General features: G+C 43.2%; 2 protein-coding genes across 23 annotated transcripts in view; one reads left to right on the top strand and one right to left on the bottom strand.

The window, feature by feature from the left end:
• The window catches only part of LOC139383126 (pleckstrin homology-like domain, family B, member 1b), a 95,933-nt gene extending 90,336 nt beyond the window's left edge, over positions 1-5,597 (top strand). For 8 of the 22 annotated variants that reach the window (XM_071127455.1, XM_071127452.1, XM_071127453.1 and 5 more), the window contains 6 exons: positions 1,521-1,611; positions 1,874-2,020; positions 2,139-2,358; positions 3,033-3,118; positions 3,299-3,328; positions 4,138-5,190. In XM_071127455.1, the coding sequence (XP_070983556.1) occupies positions 1,521-1,611; positions 1,874-2,020; positions 2,139-2,358; positions 3,033-3,118; positions 3,299-3,328; positions 4,138-4,278 (715 nt within the window). In that variant the 3' untranslated portion in view covers positions 4,279-5,190. Of the gene's footprint in view, positions 1-1,520; positions 1,612-1,873; positions 2,021-2,138; positions 2,359-3,032; positions 3,119-3,298; positions 3,329-4,137 lie in introns of those variants that run through there. The other 14 variants (XM_071127460.1, XM_071127454.1, XM_071127450.1 and 11 more) reach the window with 5 other exon arrangements.
• A 13-nt stretch (positions 5,598-5,610) lies between these two features.
• Positions 5,611-23,394, bottom strand: part of LOC139382246 (alpha-2-macroglobulin-like) — a 37,965-nt gene continuing 20,181 nt past the window's right edge. The window contains exons 7-35 of the mRNA XM_071126114.1: positions 23,178-23,262; positions 22,868-22,982; positions 22,673-22,781; positions 22,481-22,590; positions 22,108-22,275; positions 21,714-21,950; positions 21,369-21,432; positions 20,956-21,101; positions 19,094-19,243; positions 18,369-18,590; positions 18,023-18,116; positions 17,581-17,704; positions 17,130-17,355; positions 14,653-14,779; positions 13,999-14,120; positions 13,471-13,522; positions 13,231-13,314; positions 12,793-12,969; positions 12,297-12,378; positions 11,843-11,999; positions 11,205-11,279; positions 9,488-9,653; positions 9,215-9,411; positions 8,820-9,035; positions 8,495-8,613; positions 7,983-8,073; positions 7,691-7,759; positions 7,374-7,479; positions 5,611-5,654 (exon numbers count right to left, since the gene is read on the bottom strand). Coding sequence (XP_070982215.1) covers positions 5,611-5,654; positions 7,374-7,479; positions 7,691-7,759; positions 7,983-8,073; positions 8,495-8,613; positions 8,820-9,035; positions 9,215-9,411; positions 9,488-9,653; positions 11,205-11,279; positions 11,843-11,999; positions 12,297-12,378; positions 12,793-12,969; positions 13,231-13,314; positions 13,471-13,522; positions 13,999-14,120; positions 14,653-14,779; positions 17,130-17,355; positions 17,581-17,704; positions 18,023-18,116; positions 18,369-18,590; positions 19,094-19,243; positions 20,956-21,101; positions 21,369-21,432; positions 21,714-21,950; positions 22,108-22,275; positions 22,481-22,590; positions 22,673-22,781; positions 22,868-22,982; positions 23,178-23,262 — 3,734 coding nt within the window. The remainder of the gene's footprint in view (positions 5,655-7,373; positions 7,480-7,690; positions 7,760-7,982; positions 8,074-8,494; positions 8,614-8,819; positions 9,036-9,214; positions 9,412-9,487; positions 9,654-11,204; positions 11,280-11,842; positions 12,000-12,296; positions 12,379-12,792; positions 12,970-13,230; positions 13,315-13,470; positions 13,523-13,998; positions 14,121-14,652; positions 14,780-17,129; positions 17,356-17,580; positions 17,705-18,022; positions 18,117-18,368; positions 18,591-19,093; positions 19,244-20,955; positions 21,102-21,368; positions 21,433-21,713; positions 21,951-22,107; positions 22,276-22,480; positions 22,591-22,672; positions 22,782-22,867; positions 22,983-23,177; positions 23,263-23,394) is intronic.

Here is a 23,394-nt window from a genome sequence, read left to right as displayed (position 1 = left end):
TAATTTCTGCCAAGGGATCTCCGACAAGTAACCACATGGGTCAAATGACTCCTCCCCACGTCCTGTCTGACTGTGAATTGTGCACCATCTGTTAAGCTGTGTCGCGTATCATTAGTCTGTCTAATAGTGACAAAAGAAGCCTGTGTCTGCTCAGCTGTTGTCCATCCACTGTTATCACTATTCTACTGGATATTTAACGTACAATATAGGGCCTTTTACACTACTGAGCAGAACTAACCCAGGTTGTCTGTCCTGAGCTGGTGTGCTGGAACCATGCGGAAAAGGTTGATGTGTAAAGTATTCGAGGCGGCACAGTTTGGTTTTAGTCGACACGATAGTGTGAAAAATTGAAAATATTTCTCTTAATCTAGTTCAATCATGCCGTCTTTATCACAGTCAAAAGGTATTCCCAGTTCATACAGAACTCGTCAAGTTTGTTGTCGTGCATGAATTATCGCCGACCATAATGAACAGCGAAACACTCTTCCGTAAACACATGCCAGAGACTGTTTGCTGAACACTGCCTTCCTCCCAAATAATTTATTCAGCATATTTTATGATCCTGGCTTAGGTGAACACACTGGGTTGTGCCCAAATGGCTCCCTATTCCTTATATAGTGCACTACTTTTGACCAGAGCCTATGAGCTTTGGTCAAAAGTAGTGCACTATATAGGGAATAGGGTGCTATTTGGGATGCAACACTGGATACATGTGTAGGCTACAGCAGAAGGGATGTTCCCTTTACTGTCTGTGATTGGTTAAAAGTCAACATTTGTATTTTGGCCAGTTAAACATTTGGGTGAGTGACTGCTGAAATATAGTCAAATGACTAGTTAAAGACACTGCACAGATAGTGGTTGCTCTGAGCCAGTTGATATGAAAGGGTAGGATGTGTGTGGTCGCACATAGACAGGACAGATGTGTACATTCCCTTTGCACCTGGTGAAAGCACAGCTGTTTCTCCACTTTAAACAGGACATCCAAGATTGCTTGTAATCATCAGGCCTAAGCACTCATTAGGGTTGTGTTCAGTAGGCAGGAAATGGAAAATAAACTGTCCAAAGCGGAGTGAAGTGGTTACTATCTGGACATGTCCAATGAGAAACAGTCATTCGTCTTCTGTTGCAAAACGTTTTAGAATGTTGACCTTAATGAACACAACCTTGCACCACCTGGCCAAGACGGGACATTTCCAGTGTATACAGCATTGAATCTCTAAACAGCTACACATTTCATGACCCATTTTATAACACTCGGTGATAGTTAATAACTGTTTGCGGTAGTTAGTGTCCACATAGTAAGTTACTGTTTTTATGACCAGTGATGAACTGCTTTTTAGGACTTACTTAATCCTCTTTGTTCCTATGTAAGAAGCTTGATGATCTTTAGCCATTTTGGGGGTGGATTTTCAGAACGGTTTTCGGACTTAAGAGTATTAATACACTGTAACCCATAATTATATTGAATGATGGATGTCATTGCTATTTGAGATGTATCTCTGACTGTGTCTGGTTTGCAGTGCCAGTGGGATGGATGCGCTGAAGATCGAGGAGATGGAGAAGATGCTGAAGGAAGCCCACCTAGAGAAGGCCAGGCTCATAGAATCCAGAGTAAGACACTACCTCACATGCCATGGCTAGCTTCCTATCAGATCCCATACTGATGTCTTACTTCAGTGTTACAGCCAGATTAGGACTGGCCACCCCTCGGAGCCTGATTCCTCTGTTTCTTCCCAGTTTCCTGCATTCTAAGGAGTTTTTCCTGTGCCTCTGCATTGCCTGGTCTTTGAGGTTTTAGGCTGGGTATCTGTAAAGTACTTTGAGGCCATCGGCAGTTGTCAATGTTCATGATCTTTTTCCACCTTCTCTCCAGGAGCGAGAGAGCCATGCCCGTAGGCAGATGCTGGAGGAGGAGAGGAGGCGGCGCGAGGAGGCTGAGAAGAGGCTGCAGGACGAGACGGTGCACAGGCAGCAGCTGGTGGACAAGGAGGTGAAGATGAGGAGCAAGAACTTCTCCCAGGTGAGCCTGAGGCCCAATAACACAAATCCAAACAAAAATAATATACAGTTTCTCTCATCTTGTTAGTCGTACAGGCTTTTGAAAAACTCGTTACAAGTTTGTTTCCTCCTTTCCTCAGGCCCGTCCTATGACTCGTTACCTGCCCATCCGCAAGGAGGAGTTTGACCTGCGCTCCCACATCGAGTCATCCGGCCACAACGTGGAGACCTCTTACCACGTGATCCTCACAGACAAGATGTGTAAGGGTTACCTGGTCAAGATGGGCGGCAAGATCAAGTCGTGGAAGAAACGCTGGTTTGTCTTCGACCGCCTCAAAAGGACCTTCTCCTATTACGTTGGTAAGGAAAATGCTGCCATTTATATACAAGCACATTAGTGCGCTGTTAATGCTCGGATCGAGCCAATGGGAGATACAGTAGATGGCATATTCATACCCTTTGACCTTAATGTAGACTTTATTTGTGAAAGGTGGTGTAAATGAGTTTGATAGAGATGAGCATTAGGATAAAGAAGGGAAATACACATTTGTGGGTAGCGCTTTGGTAGCAGGCTTTAGATACAGTAATATGCAAATTATAAAATAATTATTCAATTTAAAATTGCAACTACTTTTCCTAGAAAGTTACGGTTTTATTATTTTTCTGTAGCAATGATCTAGTGCAGTTTATGCCTGAAGGTAAAGGGGGCATAAAGTTACCCCTGGTTGTGTTTTTGTAGTGGTTGATGAAATGAGCTGCTATATTTTACCATGAGGGTAGAATTTCGAAATCAGGGGCTCTATTCAATCTGCATCGCTGAAGCATTACAAATTCTGCGATTTATAAATTAAAGGTCATTTCTGATTTAAGCAGACATTCCGTGTTTACTGTGAATGCAGTCTCCACTAAAGGGGGAACATTGCCCCTTTACACTACATATAGTATATTCCATGACTTTCTCTCGCTCTGTCATCAAAGAAACACAAATGTGATATTTTTACCCAAGCATTTTGTCATGTTAATTTACTCAACAGACAAGCACGAGACCAAACTGAAAGGAGTCATCTATTTCCAGGCCATTGAAGAGGTCTATTACGATCACCTGCGTAGCGCCACGAAGGTACTTTCTACCCAACACTCGGAGAACCAAATGAAATCTTCTATAATCACTTTTCTTTTTATATTTTCGCTGTACTGATGCAATATTTCTCTCTGAGATGTTTAGTTTTACACACATTCTGCTTCTTCCAATCTTTCATTTCTCTTCTCACTCTTTTGCTTTTACTGGCTGGTTTCACAGAAAAGATTTTTCAACCTCAATTTGACCAATGTACGTACCACTTTTGTCTGTGAACTCACCCATTGCTTGTTCACTGCCCTCTTTACCCAAGTGTGTCATGTGGAATAAGGATTTGTGTCAGCTCTACATATTCCATTGAATACCCACCAGGGGTGTGCTCATGCATGTTTAATACAAGACAGAATAAAAACCCACAGCCATTACAGAACAGTGCACCTCTGGATCCTCGCATTGGAGTTGTTTGCCAAAGCAAGCCTTAGTGATAATTCCCTTCCTCTGTGGAATTGGTTGTTTGAATCTGTCCCTTCAATTAAAACATACTAAATATGGGTGGATTATCCAGGTGTGTGTATATAGCTTATGAACTCTAAGTGCATGTGTGCAACTGTAAAATGTGCATTGGGTGTCTTATGGTATGTGGACTGTCCTGCATCCTGTTTTGAGCTCCTGCCTTAGTTTCGAAGAGAGGCGTGTGATTGCGCAGCGTAAGGCTGAATTCTTAACAGGTTCAGTAGTGTGACTGTCGGCATAGATGCCCCATTGTCCATCGAGACAATGTTTTTGAAAAAAAAGATATGGGCAAATGTAATACAGGTTTTGGGGTTGTTTAAGATATTTGATTGTAGTGCACCCATTGTACTAATTAATTTATTTGTAACCAAGCTTTAGTACTGTAGTTGAATCGGAGACAATGTAACCTTTAACCTACTGTTCTTAACTGACTTGCCTAGTTAACTGCCTGTTCAGGGGCAGAACAGATTTGTACCTGCAACCTTTCGTTTACTGGTCTAACCGCCACATTACTGACCTTTTGACCTCTCTCTCCCCTGCAATCCCAGAGCCCCAATCCCTCGTTGACCTTCTGTGTGAAGACTCACGACAGACTCTACTACATGGTGGCCTCTGCCCCGGAGGCCATGAGGATATGGATGGATGTTATAGTAACTGGAGCCGAGGGCTACACGCAGTTCATGAACTAAGAGACTTGTGTACGGTGGCCTAGCAGTGAAACGATCATAAGGAGACGGCTGGGACACACTTCAATAGACTCAGGCCTTATCCCTCCCAGTATTGGGAAATTGCCTTTTGTTACGTTCATTATCTATTTTTAAATCACTTTACAATAGACGTTTTTCTACTTGCTCCTGCCCGCAGATTGAAAAAGACACTGTATATAACCAATGTCAGACTTTCCGCTCAAAAGCCTTTATTTTTGCCAAATTGAGTGTTACATGCTCTTGCTTGTGAGACCTACTGTGTGTATCCGTGTCTAATCGTTCACTTTTTTTTTTTACACTGGAATAGTGGAATAAACCTAATTGAAACCAGTGAGGAAGACAAACTGTTGAGCTAGATTCCACTAATGACAGCCATTCCACTGAGACTAAACAGTACAATAATGCTAATCATTCTGTGCCTTGAGGTCATAATCCTAGTCGGGTATTGTCACTGAACAGTAAGTTCCAGCCCCCCTGTAGATTTGATAGGTGGTGACGCCAGGTCAAATTGCTTCCACTTTAGAAGGTCATGATCTGGTAGCTTGACATTGTAAAGGATTCTGAATGTATTTCTTTATGGTTTATAGTACCTCAAGCAGGTTAACCATGTCACTCAAGTGTGAGAAAAGACCTTGATATATTTTCCCCACCGAAATGGGTATAACCAAATGTTCAGTGTTAGAAAAAGGTTTTATACTGTAAAATGTCACTCATTCAAACAGTATTGTACAAAAATACATTTCAAAAGAAGTCTAATGGCCAAGACACTTCAGTTAACAGTATACATCTTGTCTCCCGCACTGTAGAACATAGCTCCCATCTGACACACCATATGTTGACTGTACACTGTCATGTATGGATTCTCAATTCAGATCTATTAAAACACAAATGTTAGAGTCTGGTTTGAATCCATAGCATGGTTTTATTAACATTTCAATTTGCAGTAGAAACACTACAATCACTTTAATAGCAGGATTACAACAGAAGTCGAGGTAAAAGCTTAAGGCCCAGCTATTCAATTGTGTTCACTTAATGTTAAACAGATTACAAGTTGGTCAACCAGGAACTGTAAGCACCAAATAGAACACCTCCATTTTATGAGCTCTTCCTAAATAGGAAAGCAAATGGCTGAGCTCAGGTCCAGTCAGCTTGATCGGCTGTCTGTCACACTTCATTGACGGTCACCTGTGAAAATGACAATCAATAGAATATTCCCTGCTTTGCCTAGGATTTTACTCCCTATAAAAAAAACTGCTTAACTGACAAATTTCAGTTTGTGAAATTAAAGTATTAGAAATGTAGTTTGTTATGTACCTACTCTGCACATGGGGAGCTGTATTCACTTACAGCTTCATCACCTGGGAACAGAAAAGAGAATGCAGAGGTCAGTTCCTTTATAATGATAATTCCTTCCCACTGCAGGGGTGAACAAATGGGCCCATACTGGTGATGTCTTGTTTCCTTTCAATGAACTGGAGTTATGTACGTAACCTTGACACGTATGCCAGTGGTAAATATTTCAGAGAATGGGGTGGTTTGGAAACTGGTATTCCATTAGACAAAAAAAAAGCGTCCCTTTGTTTATCAAAGATTAGTAAGAGTTAACACTTTCCTATGCTTCTGGAATGGTCGTTAATACACTGACAGCGTGAATGCGCCGGAGGCATGAGGACTGCAGATGTGGCCAAGGCAATAAATTGCAATGTCCGTACTGTGAGACGCCTAAGACAGGACGGACAGCTGATCATCCTCGTAGTGGCAGACCACGTGTAACACCTGCACAGGATCGGTATGGCAACAACTGCCCAAGTTACACCAGGAACGCACAATCCCTCCATCAGTGCTCAGACTGTCCGCAATAGGCTGGACTGAAGTCTTGTAGGCCTGTTTTTACGGCAGGTCGTCAGACATCACCGGCAACAACGTCGCCTATGGGCGCGGACCAGCCAGGACAGGCAAAAAGTGCTCTGCACTGACAAGTAGCAGTTCTGTCTCACCAGGGGTGATGGTTGGATTTGAGTTTATCGCCGAAAGAAGGAGCGTTACGCCGAGACCTGTACTCTTGCGCAGGATCGAGTTGGCGGGTCCGTCGTGGTCTGGGGCGGTGCGTCACAGCATCGTTGGACATGCCTGCAATGACAAGCTCTCTCAACAACGCTGTGTGTTAAAGGGAAGACATCCTCCCTCATGTGGTACCCTTCCTGCAGGCTCATCTTAGCATGACAATACCACCAGCCATACTGCTCGTTCTGTGCGTGTTCTGCCATGGCCAGTGAAGAGCCCGGATCTCAATCCTATTGAGCACGTCTGGGACCTGTTGGATCGGAGGGCCATTCCCACCAGAAGTATCCGGGAACTTGCAGGTGCCTTGGAGTAACATGTCTTAGTTGTTTAAATATTTGTATGAACATGTTAAGTTTACTGAAAACAAATGCAGTTGACAGTGAGGACATTTTTTTTGCTGAGTTTATATTACATCACAGTGCATTTCTAGTAAAAGCTAACTTATGGTCTAATCCAAGGGGTGTCACTCATTTAATGGAGGGCCTCATCTGCTGGATTTAGTTTCTCTCAATTAAGTTGTAGACAACCAGGTGAGGGGACTTCCCTACTAATTTCATCCCCCTCCTCTCCCCTGTAACTATTCCCCAGGTCGTTGCTGCAAATGAGAATGTGTTCAGTCAACTTACCTGGTAAAATAACAAATAAATAGGTCACCTTAATTCAAACATTTACAAGGGCGGAGCAAAAACTCCCACTCGGCCCTCTGGAATGGGTTTGACACACGGTCTAATATCTAGTTGAGTGTTAAACTGATACTCTTTCTCAAATGGAAAAAGATTATGATAACCCTTGGGGAGCACAATGTTTTCTGCGAATGAAATCACTTAAGGTTGCAGAATTACAGGAAACTTAAATACCCTGGTATTCCATAAATCCTGATTGGAGGATAATGGATATCTTGCTTATTCTCCCTTTTCTGTCAATCCTCCAGTCGGGATTTCGGGAAAACCACGTCATTTATTTGAAGTTCTTGGCAACCCTACCCATTTCACTGTGTTAGATGGAATTCTTACTTGTCTGGTAGTAGTCATACACTTTCACCACAGCTGGTTTCAGATTCCTCACAGGCACATCCTCCTCTATGGCCAGGCTGTACGTCTTCGTTTCCTTCTGCTTGAGCTGGAAGAAAAGGAATAATACATTTGACATTGCAGTTCAATGTTATAGATTCACATAGTGTTACTATATAAAACCTCCACTACAGTCTTACTTTGATGTTACTGTTCAAGTTAAATCCAGTGTGTAGATGCAAATGAGACCACATCCAACTAGGTTCTGTAACCGATAGACAGCCCCGTTTAGATGCAACATTCATTATTCATGTTCCTACCCCATCTAGGTAGATGATGACATGTCCTTCCTCCAGGTCAACACGTTTGACAGTGGGGTCATTTTTCAACTGGAAGAACAGAACACAGGATAAGATCGTGTCAGAAAGTTCAACTGATAGTTTCGAAGGATAACTACTGGCATTACAATTAGAACAGACACCATTATCATGTTAAACATCAACTAATCCTCAAGGGGATATACTTAGGGCCAGGAGTGTTCCCTAAACTGGTAAAACTCCTGGCCCTGATTAAAGGGTGTTCCCTTCAACTGAGGTTCTCTTATTGACTCACAGGCCCGAGGGAGGACTTGTCCAAGACGAAGCCGGAGAGAAGCTTGACATTGATGATCACCATGTTGGTCTCCTCTCGCCGACCATTGTACCTGTCAGTCAGAGTCAGATGAAGGATGGATATTATCTTAAAAGGTGCAAATATGCAGGAATCGCTCCGCCATTTCCTGATTGCTTAAACTAACTAGTAGAAATTTAGTGACAAAACAAGAAAATCATTGGACCATCTAAACCCCTTTGAAATATATTTTCAGTAACCAAACAGGTTTATTTTATGCCGTTCAAAACCCGAAAGTAGAAGATGAAAACAATACTTAAATGGGAAGCACAGAACAGACCCTAGCACTTCTTTGACTTGCTGTCAATGAGAACGACAGATCTATAACTAATTTCTACATGAATTTGGTCAGGTCGCCGAAAAAGTTAGTGCAGCTTTAAACATGCATCTACACACTGGTGGTTCAGTCATTATTTTCTGCTGCTATTTCAAGGGTAAAAGGAATACCACTGTACCTGACAGCCACAGACACGATCAGAGATTTCTGGGTGCCGTCACATTTCCCAAGAGTCTCTGTTGAGATGTTGAAAGCAGAGAAGTCAGGAGGAGGGGGAATATTGTAGTGCATGGCGATCTGAAAAGACAGACGATACTACTGAGATGCATGAAATCAACAACACATTTCAATGAACAGTAGCACACATGCATTTCCATTACTGCTGAAATTCTAGGGTTGAACCGTTAGTTGTTGTGCAACAGTGTGCTCTACTGAACACAAACCAGATACTCAGTACACGCAGTACTGAGAGGCAGCAAAGGGAAAAACGGCTGGAGCCTGACCTGCACAAACACGCAGCTCTTGCCCTGTGCCTTGATGTTGTAGTCCCCAGGGACCTCCCTCAGCTGCTCCTCCTGATAGAGCAGCCTGTTGTTCTGATTCACAGTAAACTTCATCTTCAGGCCGCCGGACGAGCTCACACTGACTGTACTGGCACCCTCTGGACTGAAGGTGGCAGCACCGTACTTGGCCAGGGCCTGCAGTGCTACCACTGTGTCCTGGTGACAGAGGGCGTTGTGAAATTATTGTAAAGGCTTTAATACAAATGTCCAATTTGCTACATTTCATATACAAACAAGGATTTGGTGTGATCCATGTTTGGCCATGTACTAACAGTAGGATCTATTGGCAGAGGAGTTGCTAGAGTGAATAAATGTCTACCAGACCAATAAAGTACCTGGGTGGAGGCGAATCCTCCGTAGGGGTTCTGCTGCTGGGCCAGCCAGCGGACGATGCCAGTGGAGTAGTCCAGCCCAAAGCCTGGCATGGTGGGACCGGAGAGCAGCGCCAGCAGCACATAGGATGTCATCTCCACCTCCAGAGAGTCCGTCTTCGTCCCAGAAGCCCCTGGTCTCTCCCAGTGACGATTGCCACCTGTGGGAATTTTCATTGTCAGTTTCCCAGCAGTCAGAAAGGTAGAGAGACATTTTCACAAAGAGACAAGACATACCGGAGGTAGCAGCTATCTTGTCCAGGTGGGTGATGAGCTTGGCCCTCATGTCCTGGTTTTGGGCCAGGGTGAAGGTGTACGATAGCAGGGCCATGGTGTAGGTGTTCTCCAGCTTGTCAGACACTGCTGCCTTCAGACACATCAGACTCTTCTCCACCATGGGGTCCTGACACACCCACAGACATGATTGTGTTTATTAGGCACCAAACAGAGGAGCACTGATTGAAACTGGAAGGGAATATCTGGACCAATAGAAATGGGTTGTCCATTGCACTCCCTAATGAATACAACGCAGCCCTTTCATCACGTTTTTAATACGGGTATGAGTACTGAATAATGTTAGCAATATAAATAAATTAACTAGTGAATACTGTGTACAGTGAGCTTGAGAGGCTATGCAGAGAATAATTGGATAAAAACATATGGATTTTCTCCCATTCTTCTCTGCAGATCCTCTCAAGCTCTGTCAGGTTGGTTGGGGAGCGTTGCTGCACAGCTATTTTCAGGTCTCTCCAGAAGCAAAACAGTCAGAGGTCCTGAGCACTCTGGAGCAAGTTTTCATCACGGACCTCTGTACTTTGCTCCGTTCATCTTTTCCTTGATCCTGACTAGTCTCCCAGTCCCTGCTACTGAAAAACACCCCCACAGCATGCTGCCACCACCATGCTTCACCGTAGAGATGTTGCCAGGTTTCTTCCAGACGTGACACTTGGAATTCAGGAAAAATATTTCAATCATGGTTTCATCAGACCAGAGAATCTTGTTTCTCATGGTCTGAGTCTTTTCGCAAACCCCAAGTGGGCTGTTCTGCCTTTTACTGAGGAGTCGCTTCCATCTGGACACTCTACCATAAAGGCCTGATTGGTGGAGTGCTGCAGAGATGGGAGAACCTTCCAGAAGGACAACCAAAACTCTGTCAGACTGACCATCAGGTTCTTGGTCACCTCTGACCAAGGCCCTTCTCCCCCGATTTCTCAGTTTGGCTAGGCGGCCAGCTCTAGGAAGAGTCTTTGTGCTTCCAAACTTTTTCAATTTAAGAATGATGGCAGCCACTGTTCTTGGGGACCTTCAATGCTACAGAAATGTGTTGGTACCCTTCCCCAGATCTGTCTCGGAGCTCAATGGACAATTCCTTCAACCTCACAGCTTGGTTTTTGCTCTGGCATGCACTGTCAACTGTGTTGTTATATATATAACACAGGTGTGCACCTTTCCAAATCAAGTCCAATCAATTGAATTTACCAAAAGTGGACTCCAATCAGGGTGTATAAACACCTCAAGAATGATCAATGGAAACAGGATGCACCTGAGTTCAATCTCAAGTCTCATTGCAGAAGATCTGAATACTTGTGTAAATAAGGAATTTGTTTTTTTTATTTTCAATACATTTGCAAACATTTCTACAAACCAGTTTGCTTTGTCATTATGGTGTATTTTGTGTAGAGCACTGAGGATTTTAAAAATGTTAAGGCTAATGTAACAGTTCTGAATACTTTTCCAGAAGGAACTGTATATTGGGATGTTTAACAAATTAGAATATATGGCAAGTGAGGCGTTGTGTGGGTGATATCGTCTTATTTAGAATTGTGTGAAGTAGTTGGACGGCTAGCAGAAATATCCACTAGGGCCGTTTATGTTTTGATAAAAGCACCAAATGTGGCCTTGTTAATCAATAAGATTTTAAAAATACTTGGATATGAAAGAGGTGATAACTCACAGAAGTGTTGCCATCCAGCTCCAGTAGTGCAGCGGTGATGTAGGCAGTGAGCGACACTTGATCCCCAACCCCTCCCTATGACAACAAAGGATGCCAGTAAACTTCATACAGTACTCCAAGGTGTTAGTTTCAAAGTCACATTGATATCAGCTGATATCAGGTAAAAACATTGCACTGTTTAAAACATTCACATGATAATGGTGCACAAAGATAAAAAACTATTGTTTTGGAGATTCACAAATGCTGTTGGGACTAGTCAGACTGAGGTCCCTTTAGGGAGGTGATGTGTTCTCAGGACCGGCTAAAACATGCTTGGGATTCTTGTGCTCAGTATGTGCTCCTTTGGGGCACACGTGGGGTCCTAAGGTCCTCCTGAACAGTAAATTGTGCTACAAGTCAGTGCAATATGAATTATGTAAAGTATTCATATTTGATGTTAGACTATGTATTGTTATCAAGTCTTTTGTTTGTTAGTCATCTAGGATTTTATGCAGACTCCACCATTGCACTCTAAATAGAATGGGACACTTGCACCAGAACCTCCTGCTGAATCTCTGCCCATAACGTTACCTTCTCACATTTGGTGGCAGCAGTATAATACTCCTCTTATTACCCACTGAGCTCTGACTCCCCTTTACCTTCATGCCGTTATGGAAGAGTTTCCCCACTGACGCGATGCAGCCATCCGTCTGCTGGTGACTGGCCAACCAGGCCTTGGCCTGGGCAATGTGGGCGGGGTCCACAAAGATGTAGGGCTTGGCCCCTCCAAAGGACTTCAGCACAAAGGAGGTGAGCCTGAGAGGACACAGGTCAGATGTCACTGGAGTTACACGGACTAGATGCCGTGAGCCTTGCCTAAACTATGGATCATAGACTCTAGATAACAGTAGCCATACTGTATGTGCTGAAGCCAACTATATTTGCCATAGCACATACTAGTATGGATTTGAGACCATCACATTCCTACCTTGATTACATACTACAACCCCCTTTGATCTAATGTAAATTTTTATGACTTAAAAAAACGAACAAATGTAAATTGAGGAATAATCTAAGAGAAGGTATTAGGACTGTGTGGACAATTTAACTGACCACGTGTTTCCAGACTCATCGCTCTTCCCAAAGGCACTGTAGGAGCCATCGTCATGCTTGTAGTTGAGCTCTCTCTGGTAGCCTGCAACACAAATGGCCAAATGAACAAAGACACTCCTTCTAGGGACTTGTACTGTATGTGGAAGGTGACGTTAACTGGTTCAGAGCCAAATATATACAACAGGATGTTACTAGTCAGAGGTGAGATGCACACAGGATCAGACAAACTATCAAACAGTATTGATCTTTGCAGAGTCCTGTTCAATCACAGCTCATTATTTAAAAAGTACAAGGCTTACTGCAAATTCTCTTGTCATATCCCAGGGCATGCTGTGTGCCATTAAACATTTCATTAACAGTTGCAGTCCATGTCACCAGAGTTGTGTCCAGTAAGAAGATTGTAATTTTTAGGCTAACTGAACAGGTCTGATAATAATTGCTTGGTTTTCATTGCAACACATGTTGTGCCTTACTGAACTGGATCCAGCTCACTCACCACTGTCTAGGAAGCCTGTGGCCCTGGTCTGGATCTCCTTGGTGAGCTGCCTGGTGCTTTGCAGGTAGTTGAGGATGTAGATGTTGGGAGCAAAAAGCACCATGTTCTGCTCTCCACAGCCATAGGGCATCTGCAACAGCCTGTGCAGGTTCTTCATGGCCCGACCCATCAGGTCGCCTGGTGAAAGAGACCAACAATTAAGACAATCGCAGTGGATAGTCGACCAGCAGAGCCCCATTTCTTACCTTAACCATAAAAATAACCAATGCTTATCCTGATCCTCACCCATAACCTTAAGGCAATCATAGATCTGCAGGTGGAATATCCACATCCATGAATAGAGGGCTGAAAAATCCTTGCCTACACTTCATCTGCACCAAAATGGAAAACATATCCTGAAAATGTTATAAAACTGCAAAACGGATGGATAATTCTCACCCAGTACTGAGAGGGAGGCCTTGGCAGAACCCTCCACAAACACCTTAGGCAGCTTCAGAGAGATGTCCTTCTCCACTGGGCCCTCTGGTGACGCGAGACAGATAAACGAGAGACTGAGTGACTTGAGAACAGTTTTAACCAATTAAAAAGTATCTGTCATCTAAACCACAACAAATGCACGTCAACTTAATCATCGGGGTAATTATGAGAACGTATAACTGATAGACGTCAGGAGATTACCTGCAGGGCAGAGCAGAGCGTTGTGGCTGACCGTCTCCTGGGTTCCCTCGGCCTGACAGAGGGAAAGTGAAACGGCACCAAAATAAATGTAAAATGTTTTATTAAAAAGGTCTCATGACAACGCAAGTTAATTCTACCATAGAATCTATATGGTAACCACTTTAAGGTACATTTCACTCCAAAATCAAAGTTAATCAAACGTTTTAGACCTGAAACGTAGACCAATGTTAAGCTAAGTCTACATCCCAGACTGTTGTGTAGGTCCAGCTATACAGCTTAATCTAAAATGTAAAAGATATGCACCAAGTAATTATTTCTTAAAAATATATACACATTTTCAATTTATTATGCATGGGCCGGAGTCTAACTGCTTGTTTGTCTCCTCGCATCAAAATATGCAACATAAAATAGCAGCGGATATAAATTCTACTGTATTCACCCTTGCCCTAGTGTTACTGAAAACCCAGATCTCTTTTTAATTAATGTGGGAGAAAAACTGTGGACTTGCTATACAGGACAGACACTCACCTCCACCAGCAGTGTTTGCACAACGGTGTCAATGCGTCCTTTCTCTGGCACCGTGGGCACCTCCTTGCCGCAGAGCTTCTCAGTTTTCAATGACTCGGCGCTCACTTTCACACTCACCTCCCCTATAGTTCAGTCCAGGGAGACATTAACATTCCAGTCTAGACCAGTCACCCATGAACCTGCCCCTCCATCAGCTTGCTCCTTTTACCCACTCCACCTCCAGCCTCATGTACCCTGGCTCAACTGTTCCCTCCTTTGTTCCATCCCTCGTTTCCTCTCCCCTTGTTACCTCCCTCCATTTCTCTGATAACCCCCGAGGGAGATCTTTGAGCATGTCATATTCAAGGAATTTGTGTATCAGATAAACGTCAACGACGTAAATTTCAGTCTAACGAGAGCTGTGTGAAGTCAACAACCCTGTCTTACAGGAGCATCACTGCCTCCAAATCACTCCCTACCCCCCTGGCCCTAACCCTTCACTATTTGAAAGGTGTGGATGGGTATAAGCAGTGTAGTGGAGCTTCTACCATATTTCTAACACCGTACAGCTCTGCAAACATCGAAGGGTTAGGGGGTAAGGGTCTAGGTGTATGGAGTACATGGATTCTATTGCAAGAGCCTTGTGATAGATTGACAGAGTACTGTATGGCTCACCTAGAGCAGTTGGGGTGAGGATCCACTTGAAGGTCCTACTCTCTTCAGCACACAGACACAGTGTGTACTGGCAGCCTTCACATGGCCTGGCTTTGAACTGGTTCGACTCAGCTAGAGTCACCTTCACCTAGGGGAAACACATGGGGTCAATTGCAACTTTACTAGATTTCTCAAAAACGTCAGAGCGTCTATAGATTGTCGGCAACAGGCAGCTCATGGGCCAAAACCAGCCCGTGAGTGATTTGTTCCCCCAAAGTTTAGCAAAACTAATTCAAGGGTTTCTTTATATTTTCTACATTGTAGAATAGTGACGACATCATAACTATGACATAACCAAAAAATAAGTGTTAAAATATATTTCGATTCTGCAAAGTAACCACCCTTTGCCTTGATGACAGCTTTGCACACTTGGCATTCTCTCAACCAGCTCAATGAGTAATTTTCCTTCACTCTGCAGTCCAACACATCCCAAACCATCTCAATTGGGTTGAGTTTAGGTGATTGTGGAGGCTAGGTCATCTGATGCAGCACACCATTGCTCTTCTTGCTCAAATGCAATGGTGTAAAAGTGCAAAACAGCTGGGATGGCATATAGCTGCAGAATGCTGTGGTAGCCATGTTGGTGCCTTAAATTGTAAATAAATCACAGACAGTGTCACCAGCAAAGCACCCCCACACCATCACACCTCCATGCTTCACGGTGGGAACCACATGCGGAGATCCGTTCACCTACTCTGCGTATCACAAAGACATGGCGGTTGGAACCAAACATCTCAAATTTGGATTTCTACTGGTCTAATAGCAATTAATTGTTTTTCTTGGTCAAGTCTCTTCTTATTGGTATCCTTTTGTAGTGGTTTCTTTGCAGCAATTTGACCATGAAGGCCTGATTCATGCAGTCTCCTCTGAACAGGTGATGTTGAGATGTCTGTTACTTGAACTCTGAAGCTTTATTTGGGCTGCAATTCCTGAGGCTGGTAACTAATAAACGTATCTTCTGCAGCAGAGGTAAGTCTGGGTCTTCCCTTCCTGTGGCGGTCCTCATGAGAGCCAGTTATCATAGCGCTTGATCGTTTTTGCAACTGCACTTGAAGAAACTTTCAAAGTTCTTGACATTTGTTTTGACTGACCTTCATGTCTTAGGAATGAGACTTGTTTCTCATTGCTTATTTGAGCTGTTCCTGCCATAATAATGGAATTGGTCTTACACCAAATAGGGCCCTCTTCTGTATACCACAACACAATTGATTGGCTCAAACGCATTATGTGGGAAAGAAATTTCACAAATTAACAAGGCACACCTGGTAATTGAAATGCATTCCAGGTGACTACCTCATGAAGCTGGTTGAGAGAAAGCCAAGAGTGTGCAAAGCGGTCAAGGCAACAGGTGACTTTGAAGAATCGCAAATACAAAATCTATTTTGATTTGTTTAACATTTTGTTACGCCATGTGTTATTTCATAGTTGAGTTGTCATCACTATTATACAATGTACAATTTTGTTTAACATTTTTTTTTTAAGGAATTAGTAGGTGTCCAAACTTTTGATTGGTACCGTACACTGCCGTTCAAAAGTTGGGTCACTTAGAAATGTCCTTGTTTTTGAAAGAGCACACTTTGTCAATTAAAATATCAAATTGATCAGCAATACAGTGTAGACAATGTTATAAATGACTATTGTAGCTGGAAACGGCAGATTTTTTTATGGAATATCGACATCAGCCCATTACCAGCAACCATCACTCCTGTGTTCCAATGGCACGTTGTGTTAGCTAATCCAAGTTTAGAATTTTTAAAAGGCTAATTGATCATTGGCAAACCCTTTTGCAATTATGTTAGCACAGCAGAAAACTGTTGTGCTGATAAAACTGGCCTTCTTTAGGACTTGAGTATAATTTCTGGGTTTGATTACAGGCAGAAACAAAGAACTTTGTTCTAAAACTCAGTCTATTCTTGTTCTGAGAAATGAAGGCTATTCAATGCGAGAAATTGCCAAGAAACTGAAGATCTCACACAACGTTGTACTACTCCCTCAGAACGCAAACTGTCTCAAACCAGAATAGAAAAGAGTGGGAGGCCCCAGTGCACAACTGAGCAAGTAAATTAGTGTGTAGCGTTTGAGAAATAGACACCTCACAAGTCGTCAACTGGCAGCTTAATTAAATAGAACCCGCAAAACACCAGTCTCAACGTCAACAGTGAAGAGGCAACTCCGGGATGCTGGCCTTCTAGGCAGAGTTGCAAAGAAAAAGCCATCTCAGACTGGCCAATAAAATTAACAGATTAAGATGGGCAAAACAACAGACACTGGACAGAGGAACTCTGAGTCGATGCTGTTAAGTTATTGTCATCATCTGCCCCCGACCATTTGCTCCAACACAAATTGGCCTGCAGCTGAATCTAGTTGCCTACCCCTGGTCTACCCAAATGAAGTGGGACTGGAGAGGTAAAGAAAGATACAACCCTGGGAGGGCTTACCATGATACACTTGGAGAGGTAGTTGAACACTGTGGCTTTGAGTGTGAACATCTCCCCCCGGATGACAGAGTAGGGCAGCGTCAGGCTCACAAAGAAGGGTTGGAAGGCAGTGAGGCCAGTGTTGGGAGCCAGGCCAAAACCCACTGGGGAAGTACAGAACGCCCCTGCAGCCCACTTGGTGATGGTGTCTGGGACAGTCTTCTCAACATTCACTTTTCCTGTACGTCTGGTCGTGGGGAAAAGGGCACAATAAAAACCATGTATATTAACATCAGAACACATAACATGGTCAATTCAATAGCGGACTAGGTGATTATTTTTAAATCGACCCCTAGGACAAAGAAATGCCTGTGGTTTCAGGATTGCCATATTAGTAGGCATGGTCAGCCCAGCACCCCATGGAAAGGAATGTGTGTTGGACTACAAATATGGCGTCTGTCAGAAAGCTTACCCCACAGGAACCAGGTCCCAGATCCAGGTCTCAGGGAAGTACGTGCGGACGGTCTCCTTAGGCCGGTCAGAGGCGCCAGAGGTTGGTGCACTCTCCTTATTTGGCATCATGTTCATGGGACGAGCTGTAAATAGAAACAAATCCTTCATTAGGTTGAGACTAGGAAGGTTTATACATTAGCATATCAAATCAAAGTTCATACAGATTTGCAGGTGCAGTGAAATGCTGGCATTACTAGCTCTAACAATACAAATAAAAGATTGAGAACAAACAATCCAAGTAGATATTAGAGTGGGAATATAAATGGTCTGTGTAGACAGAATATAATTTGGAAAAGGTACAGTAGTAGCTATATTAGGATGAGCCATGTTGAGAACACAGTATTATCATACACAGTATATAAACAGAATGAGGTGACCAGCATTCAATGACTGTACAATACCTTCCATCATACCATTTTCTTTCATTGCAAAGACTGTATTGCAGTCGTAAGGTTTTTTCACATCAGAGTTGGTCAGGATCTTGATTCCAACTTCCTAAAATGAAAAGTAAAGCAATAGAACAGTCAGTGTAAAGGCCATATCATACCTGTATTTCAGTTTTGCTCAATTATGTGGGTATTGGTTGAATCAATTTAAAACCAAACATCTTCACTTATTTCTGAAAACTCACTTCATAGACAGCATTCTATTTTAATTCATTCAGTGTCTACTTTACAAAGACGCCATTTTAGCCTGAGTCTTTCATATACATTTTCAAAAACAGACAAACTTATTTGAGTCTCATACTTTAAAGATGCTGTAGACATCGTTTGTGTCGTCGCTGGGGCCAAACCTGAATGAGCGTTTCCCCCAATCAGGTACAACCAACTCATCGACCAATTCTGGTACAGGTGGAAGGGGCATAATCATCGCCTCTTCAAATCTTGGAGGATATCGAAGGCATGGGTAGGGGTCTTCTACCATGTATGAATATCCAGACAACTTCTGAACAGGCAGCTGACTGAAGACCTGCAGAGAGGGAAGTAATATACCTCTAGTAATACTGACTTAATAATCCGCAGCATCTTGACAGTCAGAGCTTGGTCGGTGCATGGTCAGAGGTTATAGGGTCAGTACATATTTAGGACAACCTGGGTTAAATGCATATAGCCAATACTTGATCTGCACTCGATTTAGTGGTACAACAGAACCAACTAAATAGTCCCACAAGTTGAAACTCTAAACTTGACTTATCAGACAGCGGTTTAGACATGGTTAGAGGAAGCTGAAAATTAGCCAAATCCCATCTTGAAAAACATGGGTGCACAAAAACAATGCCAAAGGTGGTGTGTGTGATCATGGTTAGGCTTCAGCTTAGTGTGGTGAGTCAATGGTTAGTAAGTGAATGTGATGGGCTGTGTCTTCTCCCAAATGCCCCCCTATATATAGTGCACTGACCACAATGAGGCCCTGGTTAAAAGTAGTGCACTACATAGGGAGCCATTTGGGATGCAGGACCATGGAGAACGTACAGAGTCTAGGCTGAGCTCCTGTTCAGGCTGCAGCAGCAGCACACTCTGGTCGATGGCCCTGAGAGAACACAGAGACCCTGGGTGGGCCTGGAGGCTCAGAGAAGTCTTCTCCCCTGGCAACTCCTGGAGGGACGAGAACTTCAGGGACACCTGGAGAGGAGAAAAGGAAGAGACATCACGTCTATGTTTAAATATATCTATACTAGCATACATGTCTAACGCATTGGTTTATTCCAAGTATAGTAGCATACTGGTACAGAGCCCATAACATAATGGTAGTACTGTGTAGAGCAGGGGTCTCCAACAGGTCGATCACAAGCTACCAGTAGGTCGTAGGCCACCTAGGAGTAGCTTCTGAAAGTACATGCAATTCTCACGTGTTCTACAGCAAACTGGCAAACACCGTAAGCTCTGATACCATTTAATCAACGCAACATTGACATCACCACCCCTGGTAGCCACTATTGGCTTAAAAAGCCAAACCTAACCATGTCTGCCAACTCATTTCCATTAATATTACCCCAGTCGGTCTGTGTGGTATGCATGTTAGCCTATCACTGTGTACCCAGTTGTGATAACCATCTTGTGGGTTGGCAGTAATATTTTCCCCTCCAAAAAACTCAATTAAAATGTTAACTGCGAAGTAGGCTGACCTGGCAGAAGTATATCATGAGCTTATATCATAAGCTTAGATATTCATACTTTTTCAGCACGCTACTCCTCCTACACCGTTTAATCTAGACACGCAGTTCAAACTAAAACGTGCGGAATGGTCTCACTCAAGTTACTTGTATACAACTTTATGTTCTGACTGGAAAGAGCAGGTTAGGAATAGCTTCTACCAATAAAAACAATTAGCTGTTTGTCAGAGTTCAGAATGACAAAGTGGCATGCTGAGGTCTACTAACAGCTGCGTGTCATTATGGAGCAGCCCAAACAGAGCCATTGCTATGGATACTCACCAAACAGAGGGCAAAAAAAATGAGGGTGACCACAATTACTGATCACAACCACACAACTATTGACCACAACTGCTTACCAGATCCAATGACCACAACCACACAGCTAGTGATCGCTCAACTGCTGACCACAACTACATATCTTCTGACCATTCATCTTCTTTTTTTTTTTTTTTTTTTTTTTTTTTTTTAACCCCTTTTTCTCCCCAATTTCGTAGTATCCAATTGTTGTAGTAGCTACTATCTTGTCTCATCGCTACAACTCCCGTACGGGCTCGGGAGAGACGAAGGTTGAAAGTCATGCGTCCTCCGATACACAACCAACCAAGCCGCTGCTTCTTTAACACAGCGCACATCCAACCCGGAAGCCAGCCGCACCAATGCGCCGGAGGAAACACCGTGCACCTGGCCACCTTGGCTAGCGTACACTGCGCCCAGCCCGCCACAGGAGTCGCTGGTGCGCGATGAGACAAGGACACCCCTACCGACCAAGCCCTCCCTAACCCGGGCGACGCTAGGCCAATTGTGCGTCGCCCCACGGACCTCCCGGTCGCGGCCGGTTACGACAGAGCCTGGGCGCGAACCCAGGACTCTGATGGCACAGCTGGCGCTGCAGTACAGCGCCCTTAACCACTGCGCCACCCGGGAGGCCTGACCATTCATCTTCTGACCTCAACCACACAACACCTGGTGACCAAAATCACTGACTTTCATCTACACCACTACTGAGCACGCAACAACTGACCTCTGACCACATCTAGACAGAAACAGACCCAATGAATTTGTGATGATCCAAAAGGTGCAGTTGAAGGATTTCATATCATAGTCTGATGCGAAGTCATTTTAGAAATTGATCGTAGTGCACGTAGATCACATTTCATGTAGCTGGTGAAAGTTGCCTACCTTATTTTTAAGGCAGAGGTGAATGGGGAAGTCTCGGCTGTCTGCTACTGCCTCCCCATTAGGCAACACGGTGTACACCACTACCTGGGCAAAAGGGGTCAGCTCAGGCATCCGCTGCAGCGAGAGCATCAGCTGCCCTTGGTTAACTGAAAGAGATGGACAATGGGATGGACATTAGCTCACCATAAGCCACCAATACGGACATAGGCTAGTCACTGAACACTTTGAAATATACTGTGCAGTGAGAGCTGGTATTGAAGATGTAATCTGGATGATTGAATCCTGTCGTGTCAGCTTTTTATCCCATGACAGCTTAATGCCATTAGGCATGTTCTCTAATCAAGTGGGGTTCTGAGAAGTTCTAAAGAAAAAGTCAGGAAGCAGTCGGGAGAATCCAAGAACACTTTATTTACCTTTTCTTTCTTTAATGGTCACAGGAAGACGGCCGTGCTGCCGAATGCTGCCTCTAGATATAACCTGGGACATAAGAGAGCCAGATGGCAGCATCAACATTAATAACCAGAGAGTTACTGGCCAAAATCTGGAGATCTGCTAGCAAATATATTACTGTATCAGCTAAGGTGAAATATTCAACTGGAAGTCAAGTACTGTATGGTTTTCCCAAGCCATTCAAATATTTCCAGACAAAACACAATCAAATACTGAAGTAAAATATCCCAAATCTTGTGGTGGAATCAATAAAAAAAAAAATATATATATATCTATATATTTTGAGTGAAACATCCCTTTAATCTTACCAGATAGAAAAAGTCCAGGGTCGTCTGTCCCTTTTTCAGCTCCACCCCTTGGATGATGTAGTGAGCAAGAACAATACCGTCCTTCTCACAGGAGAACTTCCCTTCGCCCTGCATTATCTTCACAAAGCTCTTGCTCTTAGAATAAAATTTTCTTGTGAAGTGGTAATCGGATGAATATTCTGGTCTACGCACACCCTGCACGTACGGATAATCCTCCTCAACCTTTTGATAACGAGCCTGGTTCAAGAAACAGAAAATATATGAAAAATAAACTATTGTAGTAACCTTGGAGAATACACTAGGAGAAATTGATCAGTCAGAACCAACTGAATATTTACAGTAAATAATATATGGTTAAATATTCAAAGGAAAACATGAGTGAGTGACCACTGACCGACAGAGAGACCGAATCAGAACTCCATAGAGAAGTGTCTAGAGAGAAGGAAGCAATGCCCTTGCTGTCTGTGGTGAGAGTCCAGTTCTCAGATTTGCCACTGTTTTGTAGGAAGAGATACACGGGCTCATTGGGAACGGGACTAGAGTCGGGACCGGTCACCTTGATCTGAAAACACAGGACAGGATGACTGCAGACATCCAATATACTAAATGTACACTCCCATTGCATACAAGACATCAAAAGCCTAGTTTAGATGCTCCAAATTACATGTTAACATTCATCACCACTTCATGTTCAAATCCATTTTTCTGAGTAAACCATTTTCTGCAGTGTTATTAAAAAGGCATTTGTTAATATAGTTTGTCCTCACCTTCCCCTCGTATGCAATTCCTGGTTTATATGCTTGGGGCACGTCCTCAAAACGAACAGTTACGATGACATTGGTGAAGCTTGCCTTGCCACTACCTTTAAGGATGACCCCTGGAGAGAACACAGGCAAGGGTCAGAGGTTAACAGTTCAGCATGTAAACACCTCTACGTTCAAGATAAGGTTCTCTCCTACCAGTTCCATATTCTTCCATCTCAGTCTCCACTTCGAAGTCCCCAAAAGATTCACGTAGACGGAACCGGGTCAAGTCGATCATTTGGGTTGCACAACCAGTTTTGTCAGTCTAGGATGAATGAGTAGTTGCAGGTCAGCTTAGCTCAGCTACAAAAACCTCAACATTTTGTCCACAGTAACAATAAAAACACTTACTTTGATAAGATACACCTCGCAGATATTACTAGACTCATATAACCAGTAATATTGAACGGCAATTCTGCAAACTTTCGCAGTGACAGACCCCACCACTGGTTTTCCATAAGTGTATCTACAAATAAAGGTCACCAGAAGACAAACAATTAACTGTTCCAAAAAAGTAGAAACAGCTTTGAACATGAGCAAGTATCAAACATGGGACAGTCTCTAAAGTAGTCTATGCAACACAAATTAAGGCTTAATATTCTGTCCATAAAGTGTCCCAGTTTACATTATCATCTTACTGTCTATCATCTTATGCACTTACTTTCCACAAACTCTCAGTGTTGCTTGCTTGTCCAGAATAGTGATTGTTTGGGGTAGATAGACTTTGACCTCATATTTGGGTAAAACTGTTAAAAATACATAATGTTATTTCCTCATTGTCTGTTGAACTACACCAAAAACACAGAATCACCATGTAAAAACAATATAATCTGATTTTTTTTTATCCCATGCTTTTCTCTTTTTATCCCATGCCAATT

The sequence above is a fragment of the Oncorhynchus clarkii genome, chromosome 24, assembly GCF_045791955.1.
Source record: "Oncorhynchus clarkii lewisi isolate Uvic-CL-2024 chromosome 24, UVic_Ocla_1.0, whole genome shotgun sequence".
NCBI lineage: Eukaryota > Metazoa > Chordata > Actinopteri > Salmoniformes > Salmonidae > Oncorhynchus > Oncorhynchus clarkii.
This window is presented reverse-complemented; position numbering and strand designations above follow the sequence as displayed.